Source organism: Coregonus lavaretus (assembly GCF_964263955.1).
Source record: "Coregonus lavaretus genome assembly, chromosome: 19".
Classification (NCBI taxonomy): Eukaryota; Metazoa; Chordata; class Actinopteri; order Salmoniformes; family Salmonidae; genus Coregonus; species Coregonus lavaretus.
In genome coordinates, this window is record NC_140006.1 from 32,477,707 (window position 1) to 32,498,520 (window position 20,814).

Below are 20,814 nucleotides of genomic sequence, written 5' to 3' on the forward strand. Positions count from 1 at the left end.
CTACCTACCCTCCCTAGTCTACCCTCTCCACAACCCAGCTACTGCACCCCTCCCTACCTACCCTCCCTAGTCTACCCTCTCCACAACCCAGCTACTGCCAACCCTCCCTACCTACCCTCCCTAGTCTACCCTTTCCATAACCTAGCTACCTCCAACCCTCCCTACCTACCCTCCCTAGTCTACCCTCTCCACAACCCAGCTACTGCCAACCCTCCCTACCTACCCTCCCTAGTCTACCCTCTCCATAACCTAGCTACCTCCAACCCTCCCTACCTACCCTCCCTAGTCTACCCTCTCCATAACCCAGCTACCTCCAACCATCCCTACCTACCCTCCCTAGTCTACCCTCTCCATAACCTAGCTACCTCCAACCCTCCCTACCTACCCTCCCTAGTCTACCCTCTCCATAACCCAGCTACCTCCAACCCTCCCTACCTACCCTCCCTAGTCTACCCTCTCCATAACCCAGCTACCTCCAACCCTCCCTACCTACCCTCCCTAGTCTACCCTCCCCATAACCCAGCTACATCCAACCCTCCCTACCTATCCTCCCTAGTCTACCCTCTCCATAACCCAGCTACCTCCAACCATCCCTACCTACCCTCCCTAGTCTACCCTCTCCATAACCTAGCTACCTCCAACCCTCCCTACCTACCCTCCCTAGTCTACCCTCTCCATAACCCAGCTACCTCCAACCCTCCCTACCTACCCTCCCTAGTCTACCCTCTCCATAACCCAGCTACCTCCAACCCTCCCTACCTACCCTCCCTAGTCTACCCTCTCCATAACCCAGCTACCTCCAACCCTCCCTACCTACCCTCCCTAGTCTACCCTCTCCACAAAGATCTGCGTTCACAGGCCTCTATCAAGTACTATAAAGTGGCTTTCTCTCGTATGTTCCATTCCCTTTCTTGTGGATCAGGACATTGAAGTTTTTGCCAAATTGGCCAAAAAGTACCTGTTTTACAAACAGAAAGAGTTCCTTTATCTCTATGTTTTTGGTTGAAATCCCTCACATGTCCCACTATCACTATTCACTACAAGTCCTTCCCATCCCATCCCAACTATCCCCTGGCCCTCTTCTTACCCTGGAAGGCGGTAGCGTGGCCGGAGATGAGGTACTTCAGCTCGAAGCTGTAGGAGCGGACATTCTGGAGGGTCTCTCGTCTCACCGCCACCTGGTAGCTCTCCTCCATCTTGCGGGTGCAGCAGGACGGGCCCTGGTGCTTACACACCAACAGGTCCACATCTGATGGGACAGAGGGAGAGGGAGACATTACAGGGTTAGGTGTTTATTATAAAAAAAAAAAAAAATCAGTGTTAGACACCAATTGGTGCCCAGCCTGTATGGGCTTATAAGACCATATTTCTTTAAGTACGTGTGGACAAAACACAAATATATATATATATATATATAAGTGCATTCATTTCTAAACGGTAAAACATATATGCATGAAAAAGCCTTCAAATAAAAGGTGACTTACTGTACTGTTGCCTCATATAAAACATTTGATCTCAAATCCAAAATGGATAGAGACAAATTAAAAGGTTTAGCTTCGTATATATATATATACACTCCCCTACATATTTATTTGGACAGTGAAGCTAAACCTTTTAATTTGTCTCTATCCATTTTGGATTTGAGATCAAATGTTTTATATGAGGCAACAGTACAGTAAGTCACCTTTTAGTTGAAGGCTTTTTCATTCATATCTGTTTTACCGTTTAGAAATTAATGCACTTTTTGTATCTAGTCCCCCAATTTGAAGGTGTCATACGTATTTGGACAAATTCATTTATAGTGTATTACATTTAAGAAAAAGTTAAGTATTTGGTCCCATATTCCTAGCACGCAATGACTACATCAAGCTTGTGACTCTACAAACTTGTTGGATGCATTTGCAGGTTGTTTTGGTTGTGTTTTGGATTATGTTGTGCACAATTATGTGTGCATTTAACTGCACCTCTCTGATTCAGAGGGGTTGGGTTAAATGCGGGATACACATTTTGGTTGAATGCATTCAGTTGTACAACTGACTAGGTATCCCCCTTTACCTTTCCCTTTCCAAATAGAAATGAATGGTAAATAATGTATTGTGTCATTTTGGAGTCACTTTTATTATAAATAAGAAAATAATATGTTTCTGAACACTTTTACATTAATGTGGATGCGATCATGATTGCGGAGAATCCTGAATTAATTGTGAGTAATGATGAGTGAAAATGTTACAGAGGCATAAATATCGTACTTCCAAAAAAATGCTAACCTTCCCCGTTACTGGCACTGGTGAGATGTTATCATGTTTTGGGGGCATGATCTTCGTGCATCTGTAATTTTCAGCATTATTCACCATTCATTGATGATTATCCGTAAATATTAATGTAGAAGTGTTCAGAAACATATCATATTATTTATTTTTTAAAGGAGAGAACAAGGCAAAGTATATACAATTATATACGATTTCATACATGCTTAGCTTGCCGCTAAAAATACAAACTCTGCTTGGTGTATAAATAGTATTGGTGAATGTGCTTGCACATTGGCCTATAGCCTATGCTGGCACATGCACACACACACACACACACACACACACACACACACACACCCATGTGAGTCACAACATTTACATCCCTCTATAAACTGGACTAGCACTGGCCACAATATCTTGGCTCATAATAAACCACATCAAAGGCAATGATCTAATATGATCCTAAGTGAGGCTCAATCAGGCACCATGACATCAACACAGTTCCCACATTAGAGTCCACCCTGTCGTGACACGCTGCCTGACACCCTCCTCGGCCCCTCTCATACTGTCAGTTACATAGATAAACAAGGCCATGACATCACAGAGGCTGGCCACAATTAGCAGAGCAGAGAATGTGGTATTAAAACTCTCACCCTCCGCCTGTTCCCCCCTTGCTGTCCCCCACCACCCTCGTCCCCCACCACCCTCGTCCCCCACCACCCTCGTCCCCCACCACCTCGTCCTCTCTAGCCAGGTGCTCATAAGTCTGTGGCCTGATATGATAACTCATTTTGGGGGTTGGGTGGAAAGGCAAGGGGAGTGGGGCGCAGGTGGTGTAACTGGACCCCGAAAGCATGGGCCTAATCGCCGGGGCTAGTGACTAGTGCTTCCCTAGTCCAAATCCACCCCTGTAACACAATAGGGTCGCACTCGTCTCATTCTCTCTCTCTCTCTCTCTCATTTGTTTGGCATGTCCCTTGCCACACATGGCTATAACTTAATTACCCAGAGATAGAGAGTCCACTGAGCCCCCATCTGTTCCAATCTCTGAGGAGTGGAGTCACGACTGGCTTGACCTCCACACGTCTCTCCACACTCTCTCCCTCTATCTGTCTGTCTGTCTGTCTGTCTGTCTGTCTGTCTGTCTGTCTGTCTGTCTGTCTGTCTGTCTGTCTGTCTGTCTGTCTGTCTGTCTGTCTGTCTGTCTGTCTGTCTGTCTGTCTGTCTGTCTGTCTGTCTCCTTTTATTTGTCCCCCAACTCCCTTCCTTCTTCTGTCTGGTTCTTTATTTCCTCCTGTTCTCTGTCTCTAGCTATCTGTCTGTCTCGTTTATCCTGTTCTTTCCCAGACTCCACCTCTCTCCCTTTATCTGGCTCTGTCTGTCTGTCTGTCTGTCTCCAAGCCCTTGTTCTTGGTACCAAGCCCTATGCTGACCTCGTCTCACACTCTCTCTATCCCAGACCTCTCACTCTCTCTGTTCCTGACCCCATCTCTCCTCGTCTCTTTCCCAGAATCCTTCTCTCTCTACAGTACCAGTCAAAAGTTTGGACACACCTACTCATTCAAGGGTTTTTCTTTATTTTTACTATTTTCTACATTGCAGAATAATAGTGAAGATATCAACAGTATGAAATAATACATATGAAATCATGTAGTAACCAAAAAAGTGTTAAACAAATGAAAATATATTTTATATTTGAGATTCTTCAAAGTAGCCACCCTTTGCCTTGATGACAGCTTTGCACACTCTTGGCATTCTCTCAACCAGCTTCATGAGGTAGTCACCTGGAATGGATTTCAATTAACAGGTGTGCATTGTTAAAAGTTAATTTGTGGAATTGATTTCCTTTAATGCGTTTGAGCCAATCAGTTGTGCTGTGACAAGGTATACAGAAGATAGCCCTATTTGGTAAAAGACCAAGTCCATATTATGGCAAGAAAAGCTCAAATAAGCAAAGAGAAACAACAGTCCATCATTACTTTAAGACATGTAGGTCAGTCAATACGGAACATTTCAAGAACTTTGAAAGTTTCTTCAAGTGCAGTCGCAAAAACCATGAAGCGCTATGATGAAACTGGCTCTCATGAGGACCGTCACAGGAATGGAAGACCCAGAGTTACCTCTGCTGCAGAGGATAAGTTCATTAGAGTTGCAGCCCAAATAAATGCTTCACAGAGTTCAAGTAACAGACACATCTCAACATCAACTGTTCAGAGGAGACTGTGTGAATCAGGCCTTCATGGTCGAATTGCTGCAAAGAAACAACTATTAAAGGACACCAATAAGAAGAGACTTGCTTGGGCCAAGAAACACGAGCAATGGACATTAGACCAGTGGAAATGTGTCCTTTGGTCTGGAGTCCAAATTTGAGATTTTTGGTTGCAACCACCGTGTCTTTGTGAGACGCGGTGTGGGTGAACGGATGATCTCCGCATGTTTATTTCCCACCGTAAAGCATGGAGGAGGAGGTGTTATGGTGTGGGGGTGCTTTGCTGGTGACACTGTCTGTGATTTATTTAGAATTCACACTTAACCAGCATGGCTACCACAGCATTCTGCAGCGATACGCCGTCCCATCTGGTTTGGGCTTAGTGGGACTATCATTAGTTTTTCAACAGAACAGTGACCCAACACACCTCCACGCTGTGTAAAGGCTATTTACCAAGAAGGAGAGTGATGGAGTGCTGCATCAGATGACCTGGCCTCCACAATCCCCCGACCTCAACCCAATTGAGATGGTTTGGGATGAGTCAGACCGCAGAGTGAAGAAAAAGCAGCCAACAAGTGCTCAGCTTATGTGGGAACTCCTTCAAGACTGTTGGAAAAGCATTCCAGGTGAAGCTGGTTGAGAGAATGCCAAGAGTGTGCAAAGCTGTCATCAAGGCAAAGGGTGGCTATTTGAAGAATCTCAAATATAAAATATATTTTGATTTGTTTAACACTTTTTGGTTACTACATGATTCCATGTGTGTTATTTCATAGTTTTGACGTCTTCACTATTATTCTACAATATAGAAAATAGTAAAAAATAAAGAAGTAGTAGATAGAGCAGGTGTGTCCAAACTTTTGACTGGTACTGTATGTCCCTGACCCTTTCTCTCCTGGCTGGCTCGCCACTCTGTGTGTTATCTCCAATATGAAACTAACAACTAGTGACGGGGGAGAATGTGATTCCCACAAAGACTTTGGGAGCTACAGCCACCAACCACCGTTTTCAGGGCAGGTCAACGGTGTCAGGAATATTCCAGAACATTGATTAGAACCAAGGTCTAATGCATGTTGTCCACAGGGTGGGTAGATTGCTGTTATGTACTTTATTGAAGGCTGATGAGAAGAACCAGTGTTTTCATGCTTGTGGGGTGAGTGGTCTTCTGTAGCTCAGCTGGTAGAGCACGGCGCTTATACCACCAAGGTAGTGGGTTTGATCCCCGAGACCACCCATACACAAAAATTTATGCACGCATGACTGTAAGTCGCTTTGGATAAAAGCGTCTGCTAAATGGCATATTATCATTATTATAAAGTTACAAACAGATTGTTGCATGTCCTTTATTATTGGGTGTTTGCAAATAGTCCAACGTGAAAGTGAACTGAACAATAGCAAGTGATTCACAGCCTGTTGAAGTTACCTTTGCTAATCCTCCCTTTGTGTAAACGTAATATCTGAGACATACTGTAGGCCAAACAAAAGCTTGAAAACACAGTAACCTCACTGGGATTAGAGTTTAGGATGTTGAGTCTAAGATATAGTCAGTTACTATGACAATGTCCGCTAGACAAAATATTTTCTTTCAGAACAAAAAGCATTTATGGTAAAAACAATTATGGTAACAGCCATTGTCGCTCATGGTCCCAACATGGCTTAAGTCCCTTATAGGGCAAACCTCTTGCCCCCTATAGAACAATGTTTGAGTCTCTTGCAGCGCATACCTCCAGTCCCTTAGCACTAATGTGATTTGACACAGACCCAAGAGAGCTGGTGGGGCAAGACAAGGCCCAACTCTACAAGTCCTGGTGGTTAATTAGCGATCAGTGTGTGCACCGCTCCGCTCGTTCTGCCTGGCCAGACATTCACACACACAGAGTACCGAGTCAGAATGATGTCAACTCAGCCCTTTAATTCTCTAATCGGCTTCAGGTGACAAATACCTCCTGACTAAGTGGCCGTATTAAGCCAGCGCTCCATTCACCAAGCCTCAAATTGTTGGTCACAATTACTTCCGCCACGTCTCAGTACCCTTGAGTGCACAAGTCAAAATTCATGCTGTTAAAAACAGGAGGAAAGTCTTAATGGTAGAAATGTGCCCTTGGTAACCAGCGAGCCATCTTTAAAAAACATCCCCGGACCCAATTCGCTTGCATCACACATCTGGTCAATAAGGAGTGAAAATGTTGTTTTGATTTGGATAGGTTGTTGACAGGGAGGCCAGCAATTTCCTGGTGCTACTGTTTGGATATATTTTTCAGAGAACAGGAATAACTTTGTGGAAAAGCAGCTAATTAATGCAGGAGTTTGGTCCTCTTCAGATATTGCTGCCTCGCTCTCTACCGGACTCTTCCACCTCAGGAAGCGCTGTGTTCCTTTTTTAGTCGTCTCATCCAGTGAACTTGCAGGATATTTACTCTGATTTGCTGTGCTTGGGCGGGGCCGTGTTGAAAGAAAACATGGCTCAAAAGGGGCTCTGCCACATACCTGCATTTTTGGACGGCCCTGAATCGCTCCGGAATGTCTAGCTTTTTCAGGCTTCAAGCTGGCAGTGCCCACAGTGACTGGCGATGGGGTCCAGAGCCAGAGGCCAAGGGCCAGGCGGCTTTGATGTGGGTCAGACGGGTTGAGGAGAGTGTTGGGGCCGGGGGGCACTTGGGGCTTGGTAGACTGTTAGATTGTTGGATGTGGGGCGCTAGAGGTCTAGTGGATTATTGGATGTAGTGGCAAAGAGGTTGAGGGAAGGGTCAGGGGGGCACTGGGGGCAGTTGGATGTGGGTCAGAGGATTGCAGAGGAGGGGGCAGAGAGGTTGTCGTAGTGGGGCCACTTGAAGCTTAGTGGACTGGTGGTATTTTGGATGCGGGGGTAGAGGGTTTGAGTACAGAGTCAGAGGACATTAGGGAATGTTGGATGTAGGTCAGATGTCATGAACCCTGCGTCCTGAGTCTGTTCCTGCCTGTGTTGCCGTTTTTCTGCTCTGTATCTCCTGTTTCCCGAAGGTGCCTGAACGCACCCTGTCCGGTTGCCGGGCGACGTTGCTAGGCGGGTGATCTCTCGATTACCCGCACCTGCTTCTCATCAGCTTCGGCACACCTGGTCCTGATCATCACCCCTTCATAAGCTCTGACCTGACATCCATTCCCTGCCGGATCGTTAGCCATAAACATCATTCTCCCGGAACCTTCACCCAACCCCTGCCGTGCCATCAGTTCATCTGCCACTTCACCACCACCTACTCATCTCCGCCACCCGCTCCGTCTCCTGGACTATTCTGCATCTTTTATCTGTAAATAAACACTCACATTCGTTCAACTCACCTTGTCCTGGTCTGCTTCTGGGTTCGGTCTTAGAGAACCGTGACAGAACGATCCGGCCATAAATGAACCCAGCGGACCTGGACTCTGTTCGCCATGCCATTACCCATCAGGAGATGATGTTGGGACAACACAGCACGGCGCTACAGGAGATAGCGTTATCGGTTCGGAACTTTTCTACCAGTCTGACGAAGATCCAGGCTCAGCTCAGTTTGCCGGTGGAGAATCCACCACCGGTTTCACCTCTCTCGCCTGCCGCTTCTGGAGCTGTGCCCTTCAGTGAGCCCAAGGTTCCGACGCCTGAGAAGTATGAAGGGGATTTGGGAAGATGCCGTTCCTTTCTTATGCAGTGTGGATTAGTGTTCGATCTACAGCCCCACTCTTACGCCACAGACAAGGCTAGGATAGCCTTTGTTATTGAATTGCTGCGTGGTAGAGCCCTGGAGTGGGCTTCAGCCGTATGGGAACGACAGGACACCTGCATGGCGTCATACCAGCAGTTCACGGCAGAGATGAGGAAGCTGTTTGACCATCCAGTCCGAGGTAAGGACGCAGCTAAGCGCCTGTTTTCTCTTCGCCAAGGAACTCGCAGCGTTGCCGACTTCGTAGTCGAATTCAGGACATTGGCTGTGGAGAGTGGGTGGAATGAGGAGTCACTGCAAGCTGCCTTTTACCAGGGGCTGTCGGAGCAACTCAAGGATGAGTTGATCTCCTATCCGGAGCCTAGTGACCTGGACAGTTTGGTAGCTTTGTCTATTCGGGTGGATAACAGAGTTCGAGAGAGAAGGAGGGAGAAGCAATGGGGCCCGTCCAATCAATCAGCTTCTCAGTTTCCAGTCGGGTCAGGAGGTGGACCAGAATGCGTCGATCATTGTCCACCACACGGGATTAGTGGAGAGGTCCTGCCTCCAGATTCTGAACCCATGCAAGTGGGGCGGCACGGGTTAACCAAGGAGGAGCGCCAACATAGACGTAAGACCAACCGCTGCCTCTACTGTGGTAGATCGGGACATTACATCTCCACTTGTTCCCAGCGGCCGTCTAACTGCTCGGCTCGCTAAAGTTGGGAGGACTTTTAGCGAGCCAGTTTCAACCTCTCAATACCCCTGTCAGACCCCGTTTCCCGGCTACCCTCATGAACAGGAATCAGAGTTTAGCGATTAACGCTTTCGTCGATTCAGGTGCCGATGGAAGCTTTATTGATGCCGACGTGGTGGAACAGCTGGGGCTTTCCAAGGAGCGATTACCGGAAGCCATTGAAGCTACCACTCTGAACGGCAGTAGTCTGGCACGTATCACGATGAGGACTGAACCGGTTAAGATGCTGTTGTCAGGGAATCATTCTGAGGTTATCTCATTCTTCATTTTGCCTTCTTCCCATGTTCCTCTGGTCCTTGGATACCCATGGCTGAAAGAATACAATCCCACGTTCGATTGGGTGACTGGCAAGGTAACTAGTTGGAGCATTGATTGTCATGCTAACTGCCTCAAGACTGCCTGTTCCCATTCTGTTCCCAGTCAGGTGATTGAGGCTAACCCCCCAGATTTGTCCCTGGTTCCCGAGACATATCACGATTTGGGGGAAGTGTTCAGTAAGCAGAGGGCTCTGTCACTCCCTCCCCACCGACCATATGATTGTGCCATAAACCTGTTCCCTGGAGCTGCCTATCCCAAGGGACGGTTATACAGCATCTCCCGACCAGAACGTGAGGCTTTGGAGACCTACATAAAGGAGTCCCTAGCTGCTGGTCTCATTCGTCCCTCGTCATCACCCCTGGGGGCAGGATTCTTCTTTGTGAGTAAAAAGGATGGCTCTCTTCGACCTTGTATTGATTATCGGGGGTTGAATGATATCACGGTCAAGAACAAGTATCCCCTGCCCTTGATGAGCTCTGCTTTCGACTCCTTACAGGGTGCTACTGTGTTCACCAAGCTGGACCTACGCAATGCGTATCATCTGGTCCGGATCAGAGAGGGGGACGAGTAGTTGACTGGTTTCAATACACCGATGGGTCATTTCGAGTATCAGGTGATGCCGTTTGGACTGACCAATGCCCCAGCAGTGTTCCAGAGTATGGTGAATGACGTCCTGAGAGATATGATCGGTCTTTTTGTGTTCGTTTACCTGGATGACATTCTTATCTTCTCGAAGGAGCCTTCCAGCCACGTCCAGCATGTCAAGCAGGTTCTGCAGCGATTGCTGGAGAATCGCCTGTTTGTGAAGGCAGAGAAGTGTGAATTTCACGCCCACACTACATCCTTCCTCGGGTACATCATCTCCAGGGGAGAGATTAGGATGGACCAAGAGAAGGTTAGGGCGGTTCTGGATTGGGCCCAGCCCGGTACGAGATTGCAGCTCCAGAGGTTTCTGGGGTTTGCGAATTTCTATCGGAGATTTATCCGTGATTACAGCCGTGTGGCCGCTCCTTTAACTGCCCTGACTTCTAGTACCAGAACCTTCAGTTGGAATCCTGAGGCGGACCGAGCATTTCTGGATTTGAAGAGGCGATTCACCAACGCTCCGATTCTCTCTCAACCTGACACTGCCCGTCAGTTTGTCGTTGAAGTGGATGCGTCTGATGTGGGGGTTGGCGCCATCCTGTCCCAGCGATGCTCCACTGACGGTAAACTCCATCCCTGCGCCTACTACTCTCGTCGTCTTTCGTCTACGGAGAGGAACTACGATGTGGGTAACCGGGAGCTTCTCGCGGTGAAACTTGCCTTGGAGGAGTGGCGCCACTGGTTGGAGGGGGCGGAGCAACCGTTTGTTGTCTGGACTGACCAAAAGAATCTTGCTTACGTGCAATCGGCTAAACGTCTCAACTCCCGTCAGGCCAGGTGGTCGTTGTTTTTTGGACGCTTTAATTTTTCCTTGACGGGGTCTAAGAACGGCAAGGCGGACGCCTTGTCCCGGATGTTCTCCAAGACGGAGGAGAGTGGGGCCAAGACTGAGACGATTCTTCCCCGGAACCTTGTCGTGGGAGCCGTTATGTGGAGGATTGAGGAGGAGGTTATGGCGGTCCTTCGGACGCAGCCCGGCCCCGGTAACGGTCCACCCGGTCGGTTGTTTGTGCCTGAGTCGGTTCGTTCGGCTGTCCTCCAATGGTCCCACGCCAGCAAGATGGCTTGTCACCCTGGCGTGGCTCGGACGATGGCGCTTCTACGCAGACGATTTTGGTGGCCTGCCATGGGAGAAGATACTCGGAGGTTTGTTGCTGCCTCTCCAGTTTGTGCGCAGAACAAGAGTGCCAATCGGCCCAGCTCTGGACTTCTTCACCCCCTACCGATCCCCCGGCGACCATGGTCGCATCTGGCTCTGGACTTTGTCACTGGGTTGCCCTCTTCTGAGGGGAACACGGTCATTCTGACTATTGTGGACCGATTCAGCAAGTTCGCCCACTTTGTGCCCATCTCCAAGCTTCCCTCTGCCTCTGAGACGTCCAAGATCCTGGTTAGGGAGGTTTTCAGGGTCCACGGATTGCCCAGTGACATAGTTTCCGACCGTGGCCCTCAGTTCACCTCTGCTGTCTGGAAATCCTTCTATTTGGCCATTGGAGCTACAGTCAGTCTTACATCTGGATTTCACCCCCAATCTAATGGACAGGCGGAGAGAGCCAACCAGAAGATGGAATCCACGCTGCGCTGCCTTGTTTCCTCCAACCCCACCTCTTGGGCCTCTCAGTTGCCTTGGGTTGAGTATGCTCACAATACTCTCCCTACTTCTGCCACTGGGATGTCTCCCTTCCAGTGCCTATACGGCTACCAACCCCCCTTGTTTCCTTCTCAGGAGAAAGATCTCTCGGTTCTCTCTGTCCAGGCCCACATTCGTCGTTGCCACCGGACCTGGCATCGGGCCAGAAAGGCCCTCCTTAGAGTTTCTGACCGGTATCAGCTCCAGGCGAATCGTCGCCGTATTCCAGCCCCCGCTTATGCAATCGGAGATAGGGTCTGGTTGGCTACACGGGACCTTCCTCTGCGGACTGAGTCAAGGAAACTTTCGCCGAGGTTCATTGGTCCGTTTGTGGTGGAGAGAGTGATTAATCCTGTTGTGGTTCGACTCAAGTTGCCTAGTACGCTCAGAGTCCATCCCACCTTCCATGTCTCCTGCCTCAAGCCTGTTCTCCTCAGCCCTCTGTTGCCCCCTCCACCTCCTCCTCCTCCTCCTCGGATGATCGGAGGAGGTCCTGTCTACATGGTGCGCCGCATCATGGATTCCAGACGGCGGGGCCGGGGTTTCCAGTATCTCGTGGACTGGGAGGGGTATGGTCCTGAGGAGAGGAGTTGGATTCCTCGGCGTCAGATCCTTGATGCTGACCTCCTTCGTGACTTCTACCGCCTCCATCCTGGCGCTCCGGGTAGTCCGCCCGGTGGCGTTCGTCGGAGGGGGTGTACTGTCATGAACCCTGCGTCCTGAGTCTGTTCCTGCCTGTGTTGCCGTTTTTCTGCTCTGTATCTCCTGTTTCCCGAAGGTGCCTGAACGCACCCTGTCCGGTTGCCGGGCGACGTTGCTAGGCGGGTGATCTCTCGATTACCCGCACCTGCTTCTCATCAGCTTCGGCACACCTGGTCCTGATCATCACCCCTTCATAAGCTCTGACCTGACATCCATTCCCTGCCGGATCGTTAGCCATAAACATCATTCTCCCGGAACCTTCACCCAACCCCTGCCGTGCCATCAGTTCATCTGCCACTTCACCACCACCTACTCATCTCCGCCACCCGCTCCGTCTCCTGGACTATTCTGCATCTTTTATCTGTAAATAAACACTCACATTCGTTCAACTCACCTTGTCCTGGTCTGCTTCTGGGTTCGGTCTTAGAGAACCGTGACATCAGAAGAGTTGAAGATTGGGGGGGAAACAGGGGATGGGGACTGGCAGACTATTTGATGTTGGGGTAGAGCCGAGGGCTGATGACAGGGTTGGTGGGCACTAGGGGCTGTTGGATGTGGAGGTAGAGAGGTTTGAAAAGAGGGTGCTTTAAAACAATTAAGAGGGTTCAGCTTCAGCCACAGGCCCCCTATCCACAGCACTCTGACTGTCTGTCCAGACAGCTGTCTGACCCTGAGGCCCTTACTACTGGGCTTACTCTCCCAGAATACCTGCTAGCCTCTGCTGCTGATGCTTTCATTCTATACTAACATCCCTGAGGAGCGGAGGAGCATACACAAAGAAAGCTCCCTTCAACCCCAGCCTTTCCATCATCCTCCAGCTTTTTTAAGGCAGTTATAACTATGACGCAAAAGCCAATCTACCTGGTAGTCGTTGCCTATTCGGTGTTATGAAACAAGTTTTATGAAGGAAGAATTGGCCAGTTTACGGCGCAGAAGAGAAACTCAATAAGCCAGGGACATGGCTGGTATACAATAAACACCCACCAGACCAGTGTGACTTAGACTGAAATCCAATAAGAGATCCTGAGTCTAGCCCAACTCAGACACATAAAGCAGATTCAGACTGGGATGACACTGATGGGACAGGGATTAGACCGAGAACATTAAAGAGGTTGTGGGGAAGTTCTGTAACAGAGCTGGTTACCTGCTAAGGGCATGCCAAACTTACTTTGTCAAGGCTACAGACAGTGAACGGACAATATTGCATTTGACCAAACTACACTGTAAAGTTGTATCTATGTGGGATGGTAATGAGTGGCATTGGAAATACTTTCATTGAAAATGTTTCAAGTACTTTCTGTGTCTTCAACTCCATCTCTTGGCAGTTTGTTTATTGTGTTTTTTGCATACAGCCACAAAAGTCCTCTTTTATGAAAGATAAAGCTGTTGAGAGATTTCTGGGATCATTATTGAGCAGGTAGGGTTGTGAAGCTGGGGTACAGAAAAGCATACCAAAGACTCTGAGGCTTTACATTGACTATAGAGGTTGGGTTGGAGGGTGTGTGTGTGCACCATGTGTATGCTTCCCCTCTGAGAAGGCCCTGTTTGAAGGAGCCTAAAATAAGTGCAGCCAATCAAAGGGCATCATTAGCTTAGAGTTGCTGCCAGATGCTTTGATGCTGTAACCAGGCAAGGATGTGGCAACATGTGATAACATCCTGCGTTCCCATTCCCTTAACATAAACACATGATGTGAACCCTGTCTTTGTGTTGGAGCTAAGCAAAACTCAAAGATGAAAACAGTGTCCGCGTCCGAATACCCACACTAGCGTACTAAATAGTATGTGAAAAAAAGTGTTATAGTATGTGAAATTTCGAACATAGTACTCAGAATGTGTCATCTAATGCGTGATTGCATTGACTCCCACCATTCGTTCATTTTGGCACAGCGCGTCAATTTATCTGATTATCAGCTGTTGTCAAACACGTGTCAGAAATGACGAGTGAATTCTACTAGATCAAACGCCGAAAAGAGTATGCAGTTTAAGCATGTAGTATGCTAGTATGGGTATTCGGACACAGCGAAAGACTTCTGATGGCTCGGTTGATAGGAACACTGGTGCTTACAGCAACTGAGTTCTGGTTTGAGTCGCACATGGTACCACATGTACTGAACTGTTAGTTGCATTCTCATATTACATTATCATAACTGATAATGAAAAGTCAGCAGGATGCCAGACTGTCTATGTTTTGCGTGCAGACAGTGATCTGAGCAGCCTTGGTAGACCATAGAATGTAATTATCTGAGCCACACAGAGATGAGGTGACCATATCTAGACAGGCCAGGCCACGGGACGGCGGACGTGGCGGCCAACTGTAGCGCATGGGTGTTTATGAATGGAGCGCCTCCACGCCTGCCCTCTAATTGATCTCCAAAGCGCTAGGTCAGAACGCCCTTGTAATCTCTATATAGATTGTTGGCGAGCACATCACAGCGGCCGGTGTGGTCATAACTTTTAAAAATAATCACAGGATTAGCAACTCTGTGTCATTGATTACTTAAAGTCTCCTAACGCGTGAGCTGGCAGCAGGACAAACCCACTATTTATTAACTGAAGGGCCATAGAGTGGTTATTAAGTGTCTGGAGAGTGAGCATTTGGAGCTGGAATAATTTAAGTCTGTTTCATTAAATACCATATCCTAGGTACGTTTAACGCTTCGAACACACCTACAGCGTCATTGCGCAAAATGGTACGCAGCATCATCTGAACATCATTAACAAAACTTAAACATTCACCTTCTGCAACCATTTCTGTCAAGCTGTCTATGCATACAATTTGATGCATACGTTCAATAAATCCAACGTATGCACCACACAAAACACACTGCAACTGCCTCTGCAACGCAATGCTGCAAGGCAAATGCAGCGTTCCATTGGAAATGAATGTACTTCTGGTGTACCAAAACGCAATGATGCTGTCGGTGTGATCGAGGCGTAAGAGCATCTCATAAAACATTGCATTCCTGCAGGTACTAACAGCCATTTACTATTCAATGGATTTCCTGTCATATTGCAGAAACGAGGGCCCTAAATTAGTAAATACACAAGCGGTTGGGCCTGTGGCTTGTTAAAATAATGTTAATTTTCACACATTTAAGTATGACATTAAAAGCTAATGTATTCCATGTAACGCAGCTGTATGAACACTTGTGTGGTCCTCATATGTGGTCCTCTGTAGCTCAGCTGGTAGAGCACGGCGCTTGTAACGCTAAGGTAGTGGGTTCGATCCCCGGGACCACCCATACACACAAAAAAAAAAAATTATGCACGCATGACTGTAAGTCGCTTTGGATAAAAGCGTCTGCTAAATGGCATATTATTATATTATTACTTGCAATAGGTTAGGTTTGGTACCAAAGACTGGACCACCAGAAAAACATTAGGCCTTCAGTTAAGCTTTGTTCTACAATCAGCTATTTACCTTATATTGTCTTATTAAATTATATTTCAAATGGTAGTAACATAATAATTGAACGACTAAATGTTAGTTTCTTTGGAAAAAAGTACCAGAAAGTAGGATACATATCACTATCATGATATGATTTTGTAGTAATAAATACAAAGTAAAGATCAACTGAATTAGGATGGTAAAATAAATGTTACCAAAATCACATGCGTGCATTCAATACAAGTGCCATTCTTTCATTTCCAGATCCCCGAATCAAATCGGCTGGCTCTGATGGCGCAGCCACGCTCCTAAGGCACTTAGTGAGAAATCAGTTCACCACACATGAATGAAACACAGCACTGAATCCCTAAAGCAAACACACATAAGTATGAAAAGAGCTGAGTTTCGCCACTTCAAATGTCAAGCGTTGCTATGTTTGGCGATTGATCTGAGAGTCGGAGTCGGAGTTGTACACACAGGCCCCCTCGTATTCTCACTCCCTATCCCCTGGTCAGCACTTTGAAGAGGGAATGGGCCTGACACAAAGCAAGCTCTTCTGGACCACTCCAAATAAAAAGCAACAAACAAGAGTTTAGAGCAAATATGGTTGTGTTGAATTAGTTGGGGGTAGGGGGTTGAAGTAGAGATAAAGTGAGAGAGAGATAGAGAAAGAGGGTGGTGAGCAATTAGATGGAAAAATAAAGGAGAAAGTGAGACTAAGAGAGGTAGAGCAGTGAATTGAGGTGGACAGTCAGGTCCCAAGGCCTTGGTGGGAACCTAGACCAGTAGACTTTCCTTCTCTACAGTACAGTATGGATGGAAACACGGCAACGCATGCAACTCATTCCAACCTTAGGCCTCTGCTCTCACTTTGTCCCCAATCACAAACACACATAATAGTCCAAACCTCATTCTATCCTGTAGGCCAGTCAGCTGCTGTCATATACCCTGCCTGCTGCATGCTGTAAACGCTTGTCATGCAGTGGCTCAAATGCTTCCATTCAGACTGGTGACATCTTCACAAGGCCCTGTTCCCCTGCGTTGTCTCGCAAGGGGCTTACTCCAGTTACTGCTCTGCCTGGAACTGACATGCCCTGTTCGTTGCCCGGGACGACGCCACCGCCACCAAAACAAATATATTGAGTGGTTTGGATGCACCTCTAGGTATGTTCGACGGGCGGCTATCTGTTGCTCTTCTCCCTGTTACGGCATGCAGAGTCAGACGCCGTGATGCAGTGGTGGCCTCTACCCCTATATGTGGCGCACAGTGAGACATGGCCTGCCAGTGGCTGTGGTTTGTGTCCACGTAGGTATTAGATGTCACATGACTCTGAGTCATCTTTGGAAGCCGCTAGCCCTCTGCTCCGATTCAAAAGACACACTATGGTTTCTCTGAGAGGGAAGTCCCGGGATCAAAACGCTTTTTACGTCCACAATGTTCTTATTCAATTGAAACAGGATCAATCCGGGCATAGAAACCAAGAAATACTGTCAGGATTTTTTAAGGCTAACATTATTTCTGTTTCCCAAACTTTCCAAAGGCCTTAGAGAAATGAAGACGTTACCGCAAATATTTGAAAGATGGAATAATAAGAGCAGAATCGAGAGGAGAGGCTCGGTTGGCCTTGGTGATGATAACTGCCTTGTCTTCTAAACATTCCTTTGTATTATTTTCACATGTGAAGGCCGTGAGAAGGAAAGAGACCGAAAATGTTTACCACACATACATCCCAAAGAGAAACAGAACCACAGAGAAGAGACGAGAGACAGGAGTGTAGTTAGCCTTGGTGATGATAAGTGTCAGGAGTGGAGTTAGCCTTGGTGATGATAAGTGTCAGGAGTGTAGTTAGCCTTGGTGATGATAAGTGTCAGGAGTGTAGTTAGCCTTGGTGATGATAAGTGTCAGGAGTGGAGTTAGCCTTGGTGATGATAAGTGTCAGGAGTGTAGTTAGCCTTGGTGATGATAAGTGTCAGGAATGTAGTTAGCCTTGGTGATGATAAGTGTCAGGAGTGTAGTTAGCCTTGGTGATGATAAGTGTCAGGAGTGTAGTTAGCCTTGGTGATGATAAGTGTCAGGAATGTAGTTAGCCTTGGTGATGATAAGTGTCAGGAGTAGGAGTTAGCCTTGGTGATGATAAGTGTCAGGAGTGGAGTTAGCCTTGGTGATGATAAGTGTCAGGAGTGTAGTTAGCCTTGGTGATGATAAGTGTCAGGAATGGAGTTAGCCTTGGTGATGATAAGTGTCAGGAGTGTAGTTAGCCTTGGTGATGATAAGTGTCAGGAGTGTAGTTAGCCTTGGTGATGATAAGTGTTTTGTTTCTCTCCACACCAGCTCTCCCCAGGGAATGAGTTTTGAATCAAATCAACATAGCTGGATAGAAGCCCAAACCACAGTCTTCCCTGCTTGCTCCAGATAGTTTATGCCATCCGAAACATATCTAGGATCCGTTTTCCTAATCTCAGTCATTATATGCTAACCAACAAAGCTAACCATGGACCTGTGGTGTAGCCAAACCTCCATAAGACTAATGCTACTGTCTGCCTAATGTTCCATACAGATATGGAGACATGCTCTTAGATAGATGATGTCCAAAAGACTATCCTGTATCAGTCTGAAACTTGCACTCAAGTTCCTTTCCCATGACCCATTTCATATTTGTTCTGAATAGGTCCAAAAGCATCAGATCTCAGCATCATATGCAGCCGTGGAATTACTAAGAAATCTGATTTACAGTCTTGAAACTGAGGAAAACCTCAGTAACACTATGTCTCTACATAGATTCTAGTTTATGAGACTCTCTCCCCTCACTCTGGTTTTCTCTGGCTCAGAGCTTGGGCTTCAGAAGCCACAGGTCCCGTGTAGCTCAGTTGGTAGAGCATGGTGTTTGCAACGCCAGGGTTGTGGGTTTGATTCTCATGGGGGGCCAGTATGAAAAAAAACAAATGTATGCACTCACTAACTGTGAGTCGCTCTGGATAAGAGCGTCTGCTAAATGACTAAAAAATGTTTATAAAATGTATCTTTGTTGAGCAACCTGCCAAGCTATTTAAAACAATTATTTATTAATTTCTCAAGACAGAATGTTTGCTTGATAAGCAGCTCTGTTGGCCCTGTGAAATAGCAAATATATTAAGATTCTAGTGATGTATTCAATATTATTTCTGAGTTGATACAGGGATGCTTGGCTGTGAGATAAATAAATAAATGTTTTAATTAGTCCCCCTCATCTTTCCTTGCACCTCCACAAACCCATACTATATTTTCCATGATTTTAAAAGGGAAATTAGGATATTAAAAACCCATACGATCTTGATTCCAGTAGGCCTGATTGAATTGTGATTAATACATTTAACAAATGTTGTTTAAAAAAGTCTTACTAGTAGACTATATAATTACTATATAACAGTTGCATGCTCCCACAATAAGAAATCCAAATTCAGTTAGAAATGTTATTTGCTTTAGTATGCCAATTCTTGATTAGTGCCAAATGCCTAGAGCAAAACACCTGTCCAAAGCACTAATAACCTTCCCTTGTGCAACATGTGTGAACATATTATACTTTTGTAGACCTATTTCTAATCGGTGAGATCACTGTATAAGCCAATTGGAAACAGGGGAGAGTAGGGGTGTTAACCCCAGTGTTCTGGCTAAATTCCCAATCCGGCCCTCATACCATCATGGCCATCTAATCATGCTCAGTTTCCAATATTGGCTCATTCATCCTCCCTCTTCTCCACTGTAACTATTCCCCAGGTCGTTGCTGTAAATGAGAATGTGTTCTCAGTCAACTTACCTGGTAAAATAAGGGTAAAATATTTTTTAAATAAAATAACATCATTCTGTAGCTGTTCGCCCCTCTGGCCTGAGTCATGTGGCAGAACCTTGGAGGTGTCTGTCAGTACAAGGTCAAATTAATTTCATATTGGATATTCGGTGGATATTCGGATTTCAATCTTCAATAGCTCTTACACAAAGTGTGCCATGACTATGAAACTGATATATTCAGAACCGGGGGAGGATGGACAAAAATGTAAGTTTTAGTTTTTTTGTGAATTAATTATTATTATTATTTTTTTATATCTTCAATAGCTCTTAGACAAAGTGTGTGGGGAAAAGATTGGTTGTAGATTTTTTCTTTTACACATTTTTTTTTTTTGGGACCCCAAAAATGTTTTGCCATTCTCCCCGATTCAGAATATATCATTTTCATTGTCATGGCATGCTAAGAGCTATTGAAGATTGAAATCCATAAGAACCCCCCCCCCCCCCCCCCACCCGAAAAGCTGTGGATTTTTGTCCATCCTCCGGATTCAGAATATACCATTTTCATAGTCATGTCATGCTTGGTTCAATAGCTATTGATGAGAGAAAAAACGAATATTCACAGAATATCCAATATAAAACAAATTTTACCTGGTTCTGTCAGTATTGTATTCCTTTGCCTCGGCTCTCAGAATATGACTTCTATCAGTGAGTGTGTACAGAGAACCACGTGCGCTCCTGACAGGAGCATGCCAGAGGAATGACATTATTGACTGTGAATCTATGTTTCACAAGCTTATTTTCCAGATATGTACATATTGTTGATCAAAGTGTTGACAAGGTAGCTTTGTTAGCCTTCTAACATTTCTAACACTTCTAATTTACCAACATAATTCTAATTTCAATAAACTAAACTTACAAGAGCAACACAGTTTAGAAGAGAGGTGGCTACAGTTCAACCAACTCCTGGAAAGCAATGCAATAGAAAAGCTATTATATTTGAGTTCAAAATGATCAACAGTCGGGAGGATCTCGCTGCAAAGTGCTAAACGTAAATTACTCAAATGTAAACGTAAACTGTCACTGCTGACCGCGGGAAATGCACACACTCACCTGTCCCAGGAGTCTCCGGTACCCATTTCAGCGGGCCGATCTGTCGCACCTGGAAAGCGGTCTTCACCTCATGACAGCTGTATGCGCCAACATCAACTACTTTCACCAGAAACATAACTGCAAAAATCCACCAGAAATTTACGCGTTGGCATATTCCTCGGGACATTGCTGCATCTCAATCCAGTTATCCGTGGGTTTAGTGTAAATCGATGATTTCACGGCCGGTTAAAAAATTAATGACACAAAAAAAAAGTTGCAGTTGATACTATTAAACGTCCATGATACGACGTCTGCATCGGGTTCTCACATTATTGGTTTTAGTGCATAAAGGCAATCCCACACTGAGTTTATTTGAGACAGTATTGTGGCCTAAGATTTGTAGATG

At 46.3% G+C, this 20,814-nt stretch overlaps 1 protein-coding gene across 1 annotated transcript; it reads right to left on the reverse strand.

Moving 5' to 3' along the window:
• Positions 1 to 1,064: 1,064 nt before the first annotated feature.
• On the reverse strand, positions 1,065 to 20,595 carry LOC311146268 (glypican-3-like; the record flags this gene model as incomplete). The annotated part of the gene is made up of 2 exons (XM_084182764.1): positions 1,065 to 1,249; positions 20,430 to 20,595. The coding sequence occupies 2 exons, from the start codon at positions 20,593 to 20,595 to the stop codon at positions 1,065 to 1,067; spliced, it is 351 nt and encodes a 116-aa protein (XP_084038890.1).
• Positions 20,596 to 20,814: the final 219 nt, after the last annotated feature.